Here is a 13,222-nt window from a genome sequence, read left to right on the forward strand (position 1 = left end):
TAGTGACGTATGATTAGTTTGAGTCTATGTATGTGTCTGCATATGTGTATGTGTGTGTGTGTCTTTGTGCACAGTACACACTCTTCTTTTCCCATCATTCTTCTCTCCAGTCGGTCCTCAGTTAGATTCCTCTTCTGCCCCTACCTGCATGGAATGGGACATTACAACGTGGTCTTATCCCTGTTTAGACTCTCTCCATATTACATTACTTTTATAGTGTTTCTGCTCTATTAGCACACAAAATTCAGGGTTCAGACGGACTCAAACCAGACTCCAACTCGCAGCGTCAGGAGTGCATGGTATGTGTCTCGGTCCAAAGAGCCACCAGGAAGCCTCTCATGTCTTGTTTGGCATTCTTCACATTCACAGTTGGTCCTCGCGGGGTCGAACCTGGAGCTCTGCCATCACAGCTCCCATCATGCTCTTCCTCTGTCCCACTCCACTTTGCTCGCTAAGGGGAGGCTTCAGTTTCAGCAGAACCAAGGATTCACTCACTCACACACACAGACACATACACACACAGATATGCATGTTCACAAACATACACAGTCATAGATGCATGTGCAGATATACGTGTATAGACATATAGATAAATGCACACATACACACACACACAGATGCATACTGTATGTGTGCGCACACAGATGCATGTTATTAATTTATGCACATGCATGCACACTCTCTCTAACACACACACACATACACATACACAGTCAGATATACACACAAAGATGCTTGCACAGACACAGATGCATATGCTTCACACACTCACAGAAACCGACGCTGTTGCTTTCCAGGCTTGCGGTGGGCCATCTGGATTCTGCCTCCTTTCAGTTTGGAGACATGGAGACAGAAAGATAAAATGGGCCACAGCCATGTTTATTCATGTAAATGGCTAAACTAGGTCCAGTGGTCTACTGTGATCAGTAGCCCTCCTGATCAATGTAATAAAAAGAAAAATTACAGCAGCGCCCCACATCAGATCCATACTTACCATCTCAAATGTAGTAAAGCTGTGGTTTTCAGATTTTTTTTAATCTCTCATGGGAGCCCTCATTTTCAAAATCATTTCTCTCACGGCACAAAACTCATTTTGCAGGCTAACTGCACCAGCTGATCTAACAAAACTGTCCTTGCTTCCAGACTACCAGTGACTAGCCTGTAGGATTTTATCCAGCCTGTTATACAATTCAGTGACTTTGGCAATATAACATGGCCAGCCACCTCAGACACCAGGAGCAGGTTGACAACCCATTTTAATATTAACAGAAACCACTTTGCGAAAAGCAGAGAGTATAGTCATGTAAGATGAAGGGTTGGTGTAAAATGCACTGAACATACCCGCTGGATAAAGAGTGTTCAAAATACAGGACGGGATTTCCACTCTATAATTTGTCTCTCTTCATATTTCTTTCTTTCAATTTCTACTTTGCCTTCTTTCTCTTTTGTTCTCTGTCGAATATATTTCACGAGAGTCAGTATGTGAGTCAGTGTCAGTCAGGTCTGTGTCATGTTGTATGTGGATCTGTCTGACAGTCATTATGTCTGTGTTGTGTTTTTCAGGCCTCCAGTCCCAAGCTGACGGCCCATTGCTCAGATATCCAAGAAGTCCGTCGTTGCAACCGGCTGGAGATGCCCGACAACTTCAACACATTTGTTCTAAAGGTACGCACACGTTTCTTCTCTAACGTTGGGAACCAAATTCCTTCCCCAGGGACCATCTGAACTGTTTTTGTTCAAACATCAGAACAACAACAGAAATAAAACACGACACGCCGGCCCTGCGTCTGCCCATTGAGTGTTTTACATCCACAACGCGTCAACCTTCTATCCTCAACCCAGACAACATGTACCTTGAAGAATAAAGGAACAGTTCACCCCAAAATGAAGATTCAAGTCATTATCTACTCATACCAATGTCAGTACTCCACTGAAATTCGTACGACCACCAAACACGCAGCGAGTTCGCCCCCACAGTTATATCTCAGCCATTGTTATGCTGATGATACCCAGTTGTACCTCTCAGTCAAGCCGAGTGAGTTGGCCTCTCTACATAACCGTTTAACAATGTCAAAACAAATTCTACTATTAAATTCAGATAAAACTGAAGTCCTTGTGATAGGCCCAGAGCATTTTTCCAGCCCTAAGTCGACCTGCCTTTGATCCAGTTAATCAACATATTAAGCCTGCCCCCGAGAACTTTAGGAGTCCTACTTGACCCAAGCCTTGATTTTGAACAATGAAAAAGCTTGTTCAGTCATGCTTTTTCCATCTCAGGAACATTGCTAAAATTAGATCTGTCCTGAATTTCAGTGATACAGAGGGGATTATGCATGCTTTTATTTCTTCTCGCCTTGACTGCTGTGCTTTGCAATGCTTTGTTAACCTGCCTTAACCAGAAAGAGGTAGGATGGCTCCAATGCGTTCAAAATGCTGCAGCAAGGCTGCAACTAAGAGACGGGACCACATCTCCCCCATTTTAGGTTGCCTGTCTGTTTTCGAACTGATTTTAAGATTTTACTGATGACTTTTAAAAGGCTTTGCATGGCCTGGCCCCTAGCTATCTTTCTGAACTTTTGGTTCCGTGTGATCCTGTGTGCAGCCTGAGATCCTCAGGCAGGGCCCTCCTGACTCTTCCTGTGTCCAGGCTCAAGACTAAAGGTGACATTTTGATAAAATTATTAGATCGTGGTATTGACAGATTCTTTACATTCGGTGATATTTAGTAGAGGCAGAGTTGGAGCATAAGGGAAATGCCACAAATTGTGTAGTTTCACCAAAAGAGGTGAATCGGACCAGCTGTAGTGTCGGTTTTCTTACATTACTTGCACTTCCAGTTGGTCACGTTTGACCCTCATGCATGTCCACAAACATACAAACATTTAATTTCTTGGTGTCCTTTTTCTTGTACTGCTCATTTATAGTTTCAGAACCTTCGTTGGCTATCTTGAGTCAGAAATGTTGTTGCCAGCTTTTTGTTTCTTTATTTTGTTTGTTCAGTGAGTCCAATTCAGGTAGCATTAAATGCATCTCAAGTCTCATATTTGGCTTTCTGAAACCTGCAGATACCCTGACATCGCCGCATCGTCACATATTAGTTTTAATTGGAAATTAACAGTGGATCTTTAACAAGAAATGTAGCAGCTTGTAGAGAAATTGGTCAAACATCTAAAGGGGTCTTAGAGATGTTTTAGATTTGACAGTATGGATCATGTTTCTCTGTTTCAGACTATCCAAGCAGTCTGATAGTTATCTCTGTCTCAGTAGTTTAATCACTGTCATTTCTCATCTAGTCTGTTTTCTGTAGGTTGTGCGTGTCTAAAGAGTTTTTGTAATGCATTGTCAGTGTATGATTAATGTGTAGAATTAGAAAGATGGTACTGGTTGTGCAGCTTGGTGGTTTGTTATACTTTTGATTCAAGACGCAGGCCTAAGCGAAGGTTAAAGACTTTAGATAGTGTCTGTATAATGTGGACCATACATATGAATGTGCCTTTGTCTCTGCAGGTTAATAGCTATCCAGGTAGTCTGATATTTGAGACGGACAATGACCAACAGGTCAGCTCCTGGACCACAGAGCTAAAAGAATGTACCAGCATCAGGTGAGAGACACACACAAACACACACACACACACACACACACACACACACACACACACAAAACACATGCATGCAGGCATGTATACAACACAAACTGTTGAGTTTGACTTGGGCCTGAAAATTTGAACCCAGTCTGATCCAAACACAAAATACTTTTCTCCAAACTTGAACCAACTCACTAATTTTCTAATGATAAATTGAGAGCATTTTGCAACAATATTTTTGAATCCAAGCCCGACTCAAAACTAAGCCATGAAATCAGAAATTCAGCTCATCGTGTCCAGCTGGGTCCCATCGTGTTCAAACGTAAATGCACACACACGTAAACACATGCGCATTCCACTCCCACAGACACATACCTAAGAGCAACCTGCATCCTCCCATCTGCCACCTCTCCTCACCTAGCTTTTCCTTGAGTTCGGAACGGAAGAACGGAAATACTTTGCACTTGGGCTTTGGCTGTGTGTGTGTGTGTGTGTGTGTGTGTGTGTGTGTGTGCTGGATGTTTACTTGTGCTGAGTTATGTGTTTGTTTATGCCAAAGTGAATATTTGTTGGTGTGTGTGTGTATGTGCGCACACATTCATGTATGTACATGTGTGCTCGTGCTTGTGTTTCCCTATTCCTGTGCATTCCAGTGTGTGTGTGTGTGTGTGTGTGTGTGTGTGTGTGTGTGTGTGTGTGTGTGTGAGTGTTCAGTTAGTTTGCTGTAGGGCCTGACAGATTGGAGTATATTTGAGCATGGATATTATTCGCTGATATTAATCACTTATCTGGCTGATATTCATCACTAATGGCTAACTTCATATTTACACTAGTCCTTAGAGAAAGTAACAGTTGTGTACAAAAAACTGTTTTGTATAAATGTGTTTTAGGATCCTATTTGGGTGATGAGAGAGCTACAATAATTTTAATTATAAGAATGACCCAATACTATATTTGTCTAGCACTTTTCTTATTAAAGTTACAGTGCTGTGAAGTAAAATAAACAAAATAATCACATTAACAGGACCATAAGCTATAAGAAAGAGATGACTTGCATTGCTGGCTTCACTAAGTCCTGTTCAGCAGATCAGAAATGAAGACTACACCAGACTGTGTAACTGTAATATTATGATTTCAAAACCAATTTTCATTAAAATAATAACGCTTGAAAGTCCAGTTTGCCGACCGTCAGATTGACTCCAAAAGGACAAATGTTACTGTTGGCTCGTTAAACCATAATGGACAATAAACAGCACTGTGAGCGTAACTAGAGCAAAAACAAGTTAGAAGCTAAATGTTACTTCCTGAAATGTGTCTGAAAAGAAGCTGCAGAGTATGCTGATTGTATTTCCTCTGGCAAGTTGTTATGCATGTTAAGTAACAATCAGATTTAGTGGTCAAGCAGCCTTCACTGTTTCACTGTTAGCCTCAATCCCAAATACTCTTCCAAACTGCAGGGATACTTTGCAAGGAGATTTCTGTCTTTCATCTAATGGCCAAAGACTATCTTTATTGGCATTGTCATCACTATCAGACCCACAAAGCTTGTATAAGTTGGGCCTTATGTATGTGTGCATGCATGCCTGTGTGTGTGTGTGTGTGTGTGTGTGCGTGTGTATTTGTGCTTATGTGTGTGTTATGTGCTGCTCTGTGAGAGGAAGTGTGGGGGAGGTCTGAGACTCGGGAGAATCTCAGGACCTTTCTCATTTCTACAGATGTCTGGAATGCTCTTGCACGCTCATGTGCATGCACACACACACACACACACACACACAGAGACACATACACAGAGGACAGGTCCTTCTGGAAATGAGGATTTGAAGACCATGTGTAGCTGTAGGGTTTGCTCACACAAGCACACACACACACACCACAGCAGCACAATGGAAACTGATTCAGTGTAAATAAACTGAAGTGAGGGACACACTTCTCTTTCTCTTCTATTTTTCTTTTTTCTTTGTTATCAAGGTCTTCCACAGCTGGTTTGCTGGTCTGTGTTATAGATTATATGAGTGTGCAGTCATTCATGAAACTGCACGTCTGACTATTTTTAGTATGAGTGTGTGTGTGTATGGACACACAGGTGTACATTTGTTGCAGAGAGCTAGATTAAGTCTCTTTCTTCTTTTCTGTTGATGTGAATATGTATGAGGAACCTGAGCTTCTAAACACTCTCTCACACTGTCACACACACACACACACACACACACGCACACACACACACACACACACACACACACATGCTGCAAGGAGAAAGGAGGCTTGTCTTCCTGTTATTCAGAGTTCTGCGAACTCAAGTCAGCATTTCAGCAGGATTTGCTCTGGCTTCCCTCTTTAACCTTCCCGTTCTCATCTGTGTATGTTCACACATACTGTGTTTGTGTGTGTGTGTGTGTGCGGTCACACCCATGTAATGTCGGGGGGGTGTGCATCTGTGTGTGCGTTGAGTGGAGTGTGACTATAAGGCTTAGTGTGTGTGTGTGAATGTGTGCACGTTGGGTGTAGTGTGAGTATGATACAGCAGAACAGTAAGTCTTAGTTCAGGTCTGAACTGGACTCACTTCCTGTCTGGGCTCGGTTTCTTTGTGTTCCTTCAGCTTGCTGTTTCCTCCATGTTCACTAGACCCCCCCACCTCTCTCTCTCTCTCTCTCTCTCTCTCTCTCTCTCTCTCTCTCTCTCTCTCTCTCTCTCTGCCCATCTCTGTTGCTCTCTCTCTCTCTCTCTGTTGCCCTCTCTCTCTCTGCCTATCTCTGTTGCTCTCTCTCTCTGCCTATCTCTGTTGCTCTCTCTCTCTCTCTCTGTTGCCCCCTCTCTCTCTCTCTCTCTGTTGCCCTCTCTCTCTCTTTCTCTCTCTGTTGCCCTCTATCGCTGTTGCCCTCTCTCTCTCTCTCTCTGTTGCCCTCTCTCTCTCTATCGCTGTTGCCCTCTCTCTCTCTCTCTCTGTTGCCCTCTCTCTCTCTCTCTCTGTGCCCATCTCTGTTGCTCTCTCTCCTTCCCATTTTAAAGGTGCTACATGTAGCATTTTAACATCAACAAATCATTAACACATTCATTTTTGAGGCATTAGTGTAATTACCGTAAATAAACAGGACCATTGCCGAGGAGATCAGCAGCCTCTACACTGTATTATGCATCGTGTGCCACTGGGTCTGATTTTTTGGGGAGGCTGATGGATTGCTTTACAACACAAAACAGCAAGAGGGCGCTGTTCTTCCAGCTAAAACAGAGCTAAAGCTTTCAGAGTTTATCGTAACGGCAGATGGCGGACCGAGTGAAATGCCAGTGGGAAAAATAACTAATAAATGAATGAAACTTCTGTCCTCCTCAGGGGGGCCCCTAGGGGTCCACAGACCGCGCATTGAGAACCACTGACCCCTAACATATATGTATTGTCTGGATGATACAGTATGCCTAATCTGAACCTGTTCTGTTTAATCTGAATCTGTTCTTGTCTGTCAGGTCAGGCAGTGTGGATCTGGAGCCCCTCCCCTCCCCAGCTGACAGCTCCGTTCCAGCCAATCGCAGTGGGAGCTCAGAGTCAGGAAGTCAGAGTGAGTAGCGGGATGGAGCGGGGCTGAGGGGCGTTGCCTCTGGGTAAATACAATCAAAGCTAATCAAGTGCAGGGATGGATTACCGAATAGACCTATCAGACACATGCTCCAATAATCAGAATCCGGTTGTGTGTTTAGGTTGAAATTTCTTCCCAAAACTTTTGACCTGGTGTCCAGAGTCTCTAGTGGTTAAGTCCACTGATTCTAAATGTTTCTCCATTTCCATCTCCATCACCTTCTCTACTTTAGATAAATAAAAAATACTTGATGTGAATAAAACGCCCATTTCCCATTTAAAAATAAAAGAAATCCTAGTTTTGATGAAGCGATATGATACGGTTAACTATATTGCTAATAACAGAATCCAAATTACTTTGTTCCTCTCCTCGTCCCTCCAGCCTCGGTGACCTTTGCCCTGCCGGAGCAGGTGTACCAGAAGACTGATCACTTCCTGTTCTCCTACCCATGGTTCCACGGGCCGATCTCCCGTGTCAAGGCGGCCCACTTGGTTCAAAGCTCCGGTCTTGAGGGGCATGGAGTGTTTCTGGTCCGACAGAGTGAGACGCGCAGGGGAGACTACGTCCTCACCTTTAACTACCAGGGAAAGGCGAAAGTACGTTCTCATCACTTCTCATAGAACACTGCTGTCCAACTCTGTCTCACTCTTTTTCTCTTTCTCGCTTCTTGCTGTTAATCTTTATTTAACTTTGCCTATGTAGATCCAGGCTTGACTGAAATAAACTCACATACGATCCACGCAAGATTAGGGCTGGGTGGGGGAAAAAACATAGATACACCAATACATTGTAAGTTATTTCAGGGCATTACAGCACACAGAAGAGACTAAGTCCTCACAGGCAGAACAGTCACACTACTGGAAAGTATTTTAGTAATTGTTTAGTGAGGGGAGCCAATCAAGCCCAGTTGTGATGTATTAACTGGGGTTAGTCTGAAACTGCCTGAAAAAAAGGATGTATTTTTGAAAATCTAATCACTCTTCTAGTCTTCATTAAACATCTTTGATTTTTTGGCCTTAACCTGTCTTCTAATCCATATCAATAATGCACATAATCATGTATCACAATACAAAAAAGACACACTGTATATGGTGTCACTACAGTATCATAGTATCGATATCGTATCTTGCGGTTCTTGACGATACCCAGCGCTACACAAAATCATCTTGCCTTGCTACAGAAGTGTTGAAGCCTCACTTGTCTCTCTCTGTCTTCCCTCTCCATCTCCCTCCCTGTCTGCAGCATCTGCGTCTGTCTCTGACAGAATGGGGTCAGTGCAGGGTGCAGCACCTGCGCTTCCCCTCCGTTATGGACATGCTCAGTCACTTCCGCCTCTTCCCCATCCCGCTGGAGTGCGGGGCCGCCTGTGACGTCACGCTGTCCAGCTTCGTAGTGGCCGGCTCCACCCCTTCATCACAGGGTAAGAGTCTCCCGTTCAGTAACTACTTCGCCTCTCTCCGTATCTCTCGTCAACCAAACTCATCCTGTGTTGTGTGTAGCGGCGGAGCAGATGTGCAGCAGGAACACAGAGGGCATGTAAAAAGTTGGACTTATACATCTGTTGCTTATGTCTTGTCTTTTTCTCTCTGTACTTTGGCAGGTCAGCTCTCTGGCGCTGTCCTGGTCCCTTTCTCCCTGCATCGGTGGAGCTCGGAGCCCAGCTTGGCTCACTGCAGCCTGGCCAGCTGCTCCGGCCTCCTCCCCTCCTCCTCCACCAGCACCACCACTTCTGGTCCCGGCCCCGCCTCCCAGTCGGGGCACCGCCCGCCGCCTCGCTCCAACCCCCTCCCAGACCCCCCTACATCGGGCCCCGCACCCTTGCGTCGGAGTGAATCGGTGGGGAGGAGACCCCTCCTTCGCCACCCCAACCCCCACCCGCCCATCATCCCTCAGCGGGACTCGGACTATGAGCTGGAGCCGGAGCGGAACCGCAAGCGGGCCATAGACAACCAGTACATGTTCCTCTGACCCGCCGGGTCGCACGCCACCATCACCTCTGACAGAGAGCAATCTCCTGTAAACCAAACACACTCACACACACATGCACACACACAAACATGTACACATCATACAGACACACCCTTGTTACCCCCACCCAGCTCTATGTGGGTGTGTGAGACTCACAGCAACTGAGTGCATGATGCGAACATGATTATAGCAGACTCATGAACTTGAGCTTTACAAGTCTTTGTCTGATGAATGCACGGCTGTGTGTATGACAGAACACACACACACACACACACAGTCTGTCCTGGGTGTGTGTGTTTGCCAGTGTCAGACTCACAACCTCCACCCTGATTGTCCACAATGAATGTATTTTTGGGAATTTTATAATAGTGTCGAGTATAATGATTATTCTCGTTTTTATGAGGTTGTTCTGCATGGGAGAGAGCAGCATGTGTAGCTGTCCTCCCACTCTGGGCAAAAACATCTTTAAAATGTTTTAAATTCTGGTGAACTTTTTAGAGGAGTGCTTGATTTAACTTCCTTGGCACTGGAACTGAACCACTGATGGGAAAGCACCGCCTGCAAAACTGGTTAAATCAAGTGCTCCTTTTAAATATTTGGAAGATATTTACGTCTGCCCTGCTCTTCACCTTCACACACTCCACTCTCCATAACACACACAGACAAAAATGCACTCTATTTTAGAGTGTCAGTACTCTTATCAAATGTTTCTAAAATATTCCTCCTCTTACACATTTTCATGTATTTAAAATGCACACTGTGCTTTCAGTGTACTTTGGAAACAATGTGTATTCTTTCTGTACACAGATTCTTTTGTAGAAAAATGAAAAAGAAACTAAAAAGCGGAAAACTTGGGTAAAGTCTTTGCGGAGAAGCTGTTCCTAGAAACTGATCTAGCACTGCTTCTACCACTCCATACCTTAGCTTAAGCAACTAAGAAGAACCATGTAAAATGATTCCAGATCAGCATTCTTGAGCAACTCCTACCTGATACAATGGGAAATTGTCGCTGTTTGTTGATGTGTGTGTGTGTGTGTGTGTGTATGTCAAGACAGACTTGTCCATTGAAGCGAATGGAAACTAAATGAAAGTGTAGGCTTGCATGCTTGTGCTGATCTCAGTGTGGCACAGTATTCAACTAAGTAAGAGTCTGTGTGCTAGGTTTTCCAAAATTATCAGAGCGTCTTTGTTCTGTTGTAAATCAGTGGCACCAGGATTTAGTCTGTGCTCCCATGCTTTGAAGAAACCTGTCCCAGGGTAGCATGGTGTGTATGTTGTGTCTGTATGGAGAGGTCGTCTTGAATGAACGAGTGGAGTAAGAGGGGGACGTATTCTAGTGTCTAGGATAGAGTCCTTCTACAGGCCAAGGTAAAAATAGGAGTTGAATCCAGGTCAGGTGTTTGAAACTGCTAAATCCAGGTTTGAAATGTCTGAAACCTTTTTCAAATCTATTTTTGCCGCGGTTTGAGAATTTAGCATTAAACCCTTAAAGGGCTCCTAAAGGTAGACGCAGTGATGTGATGCAACCCCTGAAAGGCGAAGCGACACGCACCTGCAGGTCGTCCCGGTGCGTGTTCTGAAATCACACACAAGTGCCTATGTAGATATGAAATTTATTTTGTAACACCTCCAGGCAGATCTTGAATTCTGGGTGTGGCATCATATCTCTAACTCTACTTTTTTTTTTTTTTTTTTTTTACACGTACAGCATTACTCTTCCATCTCAGTATGAAGTTTTCTACAACTTCACCACAGAAACCAGGAGACAAAAAACGAGACAGTGATACATTTTTACACTCACCACCATTTTAAATGGGAGTGATGTATTGTTAGTGACAGGCTTTGTGAGGAAGGGGATAAAACAGAACAGTGGTTTTCAATTGGTGTAGCTTTGAAAGTGTCCAGATGTGCCATAAGATGTTACACATATTGAAAGAACACTCCAATAATACTATGATCACACTTTCTCCCTCTATGCAATTCGGGCTTTGTCCACCAGCTTTATGTTTGCTGGCCCTTTGCTTGATGATATAAGCGATCAATTTGATGTGCCTTGGAAGTTTTTGTGTGTTGTGGTACCAAAAAGGTTGAGAACCACCAATTTAAAACGCAGTCCCAGTGACTGAGGCAGATCCACTCGGCTCAGATTCTCATTCAGGATTCTCTAAAGCAATCAGCTGTCATTTATTGAATATATCAATCATCTGTGGAATAACACAAAGACAAAGAGGAAAATGAAGGACGGCACTCACTTCGCTGTGCCTTTACCAAAGCTCATGTTTCCTTCCAACTTTCTCCTGGTGTCCAGTTTTGTTTGAACACAAGTTGTGATGTTTCATCTCTTCCAACACTGGGGCTGGGTTTCTCAAAAGCATCTGATAAGTTACATTTTAACCCATTGCGATCCAAACCTTGTAGTTTTTTCATCTTTAGCCAACTATGAGAAGATCAGGTGATGGGCACGCAAGATTCAACTCTGTTCCATCCAGTGAAGCTTGACTATCCTGGCAAGAGACAGACAACACACTATTCATTGAACAGTTACCTACTGTATACATAAAAGCAGTAGCCTTTCATTTTCCCAAGATTAAATATCACACTTTCTGTAATTTTGAAGCGTCAGTTCCAGTTGTGGGATGCTTTCGGGAAACGGAGCCCAAAAGTAGTGCTAGGACTCGTCTGGTCTGTCTCCGTTTGCCTTCTAACCTTGCTTAACACTAACTTAGCAGTTGATTATAACCATTTACCTTCAAATGTCTCTCTCTCTCTCTCTCCCCTCTTATCATTGTAGAGTTTCCTGTTTTTAGAGAAATGCACAAAAGCAGGTTGACTTCCTGATGAACATGACCGGAGTAAATCCACTGTGATTGCTCCTCTTGTTGCGTAATGACAGGTCAGCCTAGTCTACCAAAGGAATATTTTACAATGGTTGTGTAGTTAATCTTTTATGTATCATCATGATCAAGACTGACATCGTGTAAGTGTTTGTATAAGGGGAAAAAAGAACAAGAATAAGACAATTTTGGCAAAAGTACGGTTGGTCTTCCTTGCTTTATGCGCCCGACTCTAAACTAACTTCATCCCCGGCCCTCGTCACGCCTAAATCTCTCTTCCATTCTGCATATTGCAAAAGGAAAGCAACGGTAACATTAACTATTTTGACTATCAGTCCCCTCTCTTCGCTAATGATTAGGGAGAATGACTGTGCCTTTGCCAGAAAGCTGCTGTTGCTTTTCCCCTTTGAAAGCTCAGGGTGTGTGACGTGTTGCAGAACTTGTAGTGCAATATCTGAGAGATGTCCGACGCTTCAGCCCTTAACTTACAGCACAGAGAGCAAACAAAGGCTTTTACATGGATGAATTTGTGTGAGAATTCAATCTTTGCACTTGCTCACGGATTGAGGAATAAAAAAAAAATATTTAGCAGCACCAGCAAATTCCAAAGAAAGTTACCTAAAGAAAACGCAATGTTCAAATCAGGGCTTATTACAAGCATATAGCATTTTTGTACTGCATAATTGCTCATAATTTCTGTATAATATGGCTCTCAGAAACAGAATCGTTAGTTTTACGCTAGAGAAGATCCCCATGTACTTCAGGTGTAAACGTTCAACCCTCGACTTCCACACTTCAACGCTGCCTTTCCAGCCTCCCAGCCGCCACCTTTTACTCTCCCCTTGTTTATTTTAAAAATGTCCAGTTGATGAATGTAATGTGTTCTCAATACTGTTCATTCTGTGTTTGTTACTTCGCACTGTAAACATTCCAATTCAATCTTCCCCTCCGAAGCCAATGAAACCACAACAAAGCTTTTACATCTGTCATTGTTTGTGTTCACGTCCCATTCAGTTATGATAAGCCTTCTAAATTATATAAATATATATCAACTGTATATTTGACATTTTGTAAAATAAAGCTAACCAAAAAAAAAATCATGCATCATCTTCAGTTTGTGATTTGTGTTTTCTCTCTGGAGTCTGATGAAAGTCCAGCATGTCCCTTTGTTCTTTATTATAGTGATTCTCTGTAGTGCAGAACAAAGTGTCATTTTAAGGTTAAGATATATACGTCGCTCCTCTTACATGGTGTATTAAGCCTGGA

General features: G+C 43.4%; 1 protein-coding gene across 1 annotated transcript in view; it reads left to right on the top strand.

Annotated features, from left to right (window-relative positions):
* Window positions 1-13,041, top strand: part of sh2b3 (SH2B adaptor protein 3) — a 47,378-nt gene extending 34,337 nt beyond the window's left edge. The window contains exons 3-8 of the mRNA XM_071894900.2: window positions 1,564-1,665; window positions 3,508-3,602; window positions 7,045-7,136; window positions 7,536-7,750; window positions 8,397-8,574; window positions 8,755-13,041. Of these exons, the coding sequence (XP_071751001.2) occupies window positions 1,564-1,665; window positions 3,508-3,602; window positions 7,045-7,136; window positions 7,536-7,750; window positions 8,397-8,574; window positions 8,755-9,122 (1,050 nt within the window). The 3' untranslated portion in view covers window positions 9,123-13,041. The remainder of the gene's footprint in view (window positions 1-1,563; window positions 1,666-3,507; window positions 3,603-7,044; window positions 7,137-7,535; window positions 7,751-8,396; window positions 8,575-8,754) is intronic.
* The last annotated feature ends 181 nt before the right edge of the window (window positions 13,042-13,222 follow it).

This window comes from Centroberyx gerrardi, chromosome 8 (genome assembly GCF_048128805.1).
Source record: "Centroberyx gerrardi isolate f3 chromosome 8, fCenGer3.hap1.cur.20231027, whole genome shotgun sequence".
Classification (NCBI taxonomy): Eukaryota; Metazoa; Chordata; class Actinopteri; order Beryciformes; family Berycidae; genus Centroberyx; species Centroberyx gerrardi.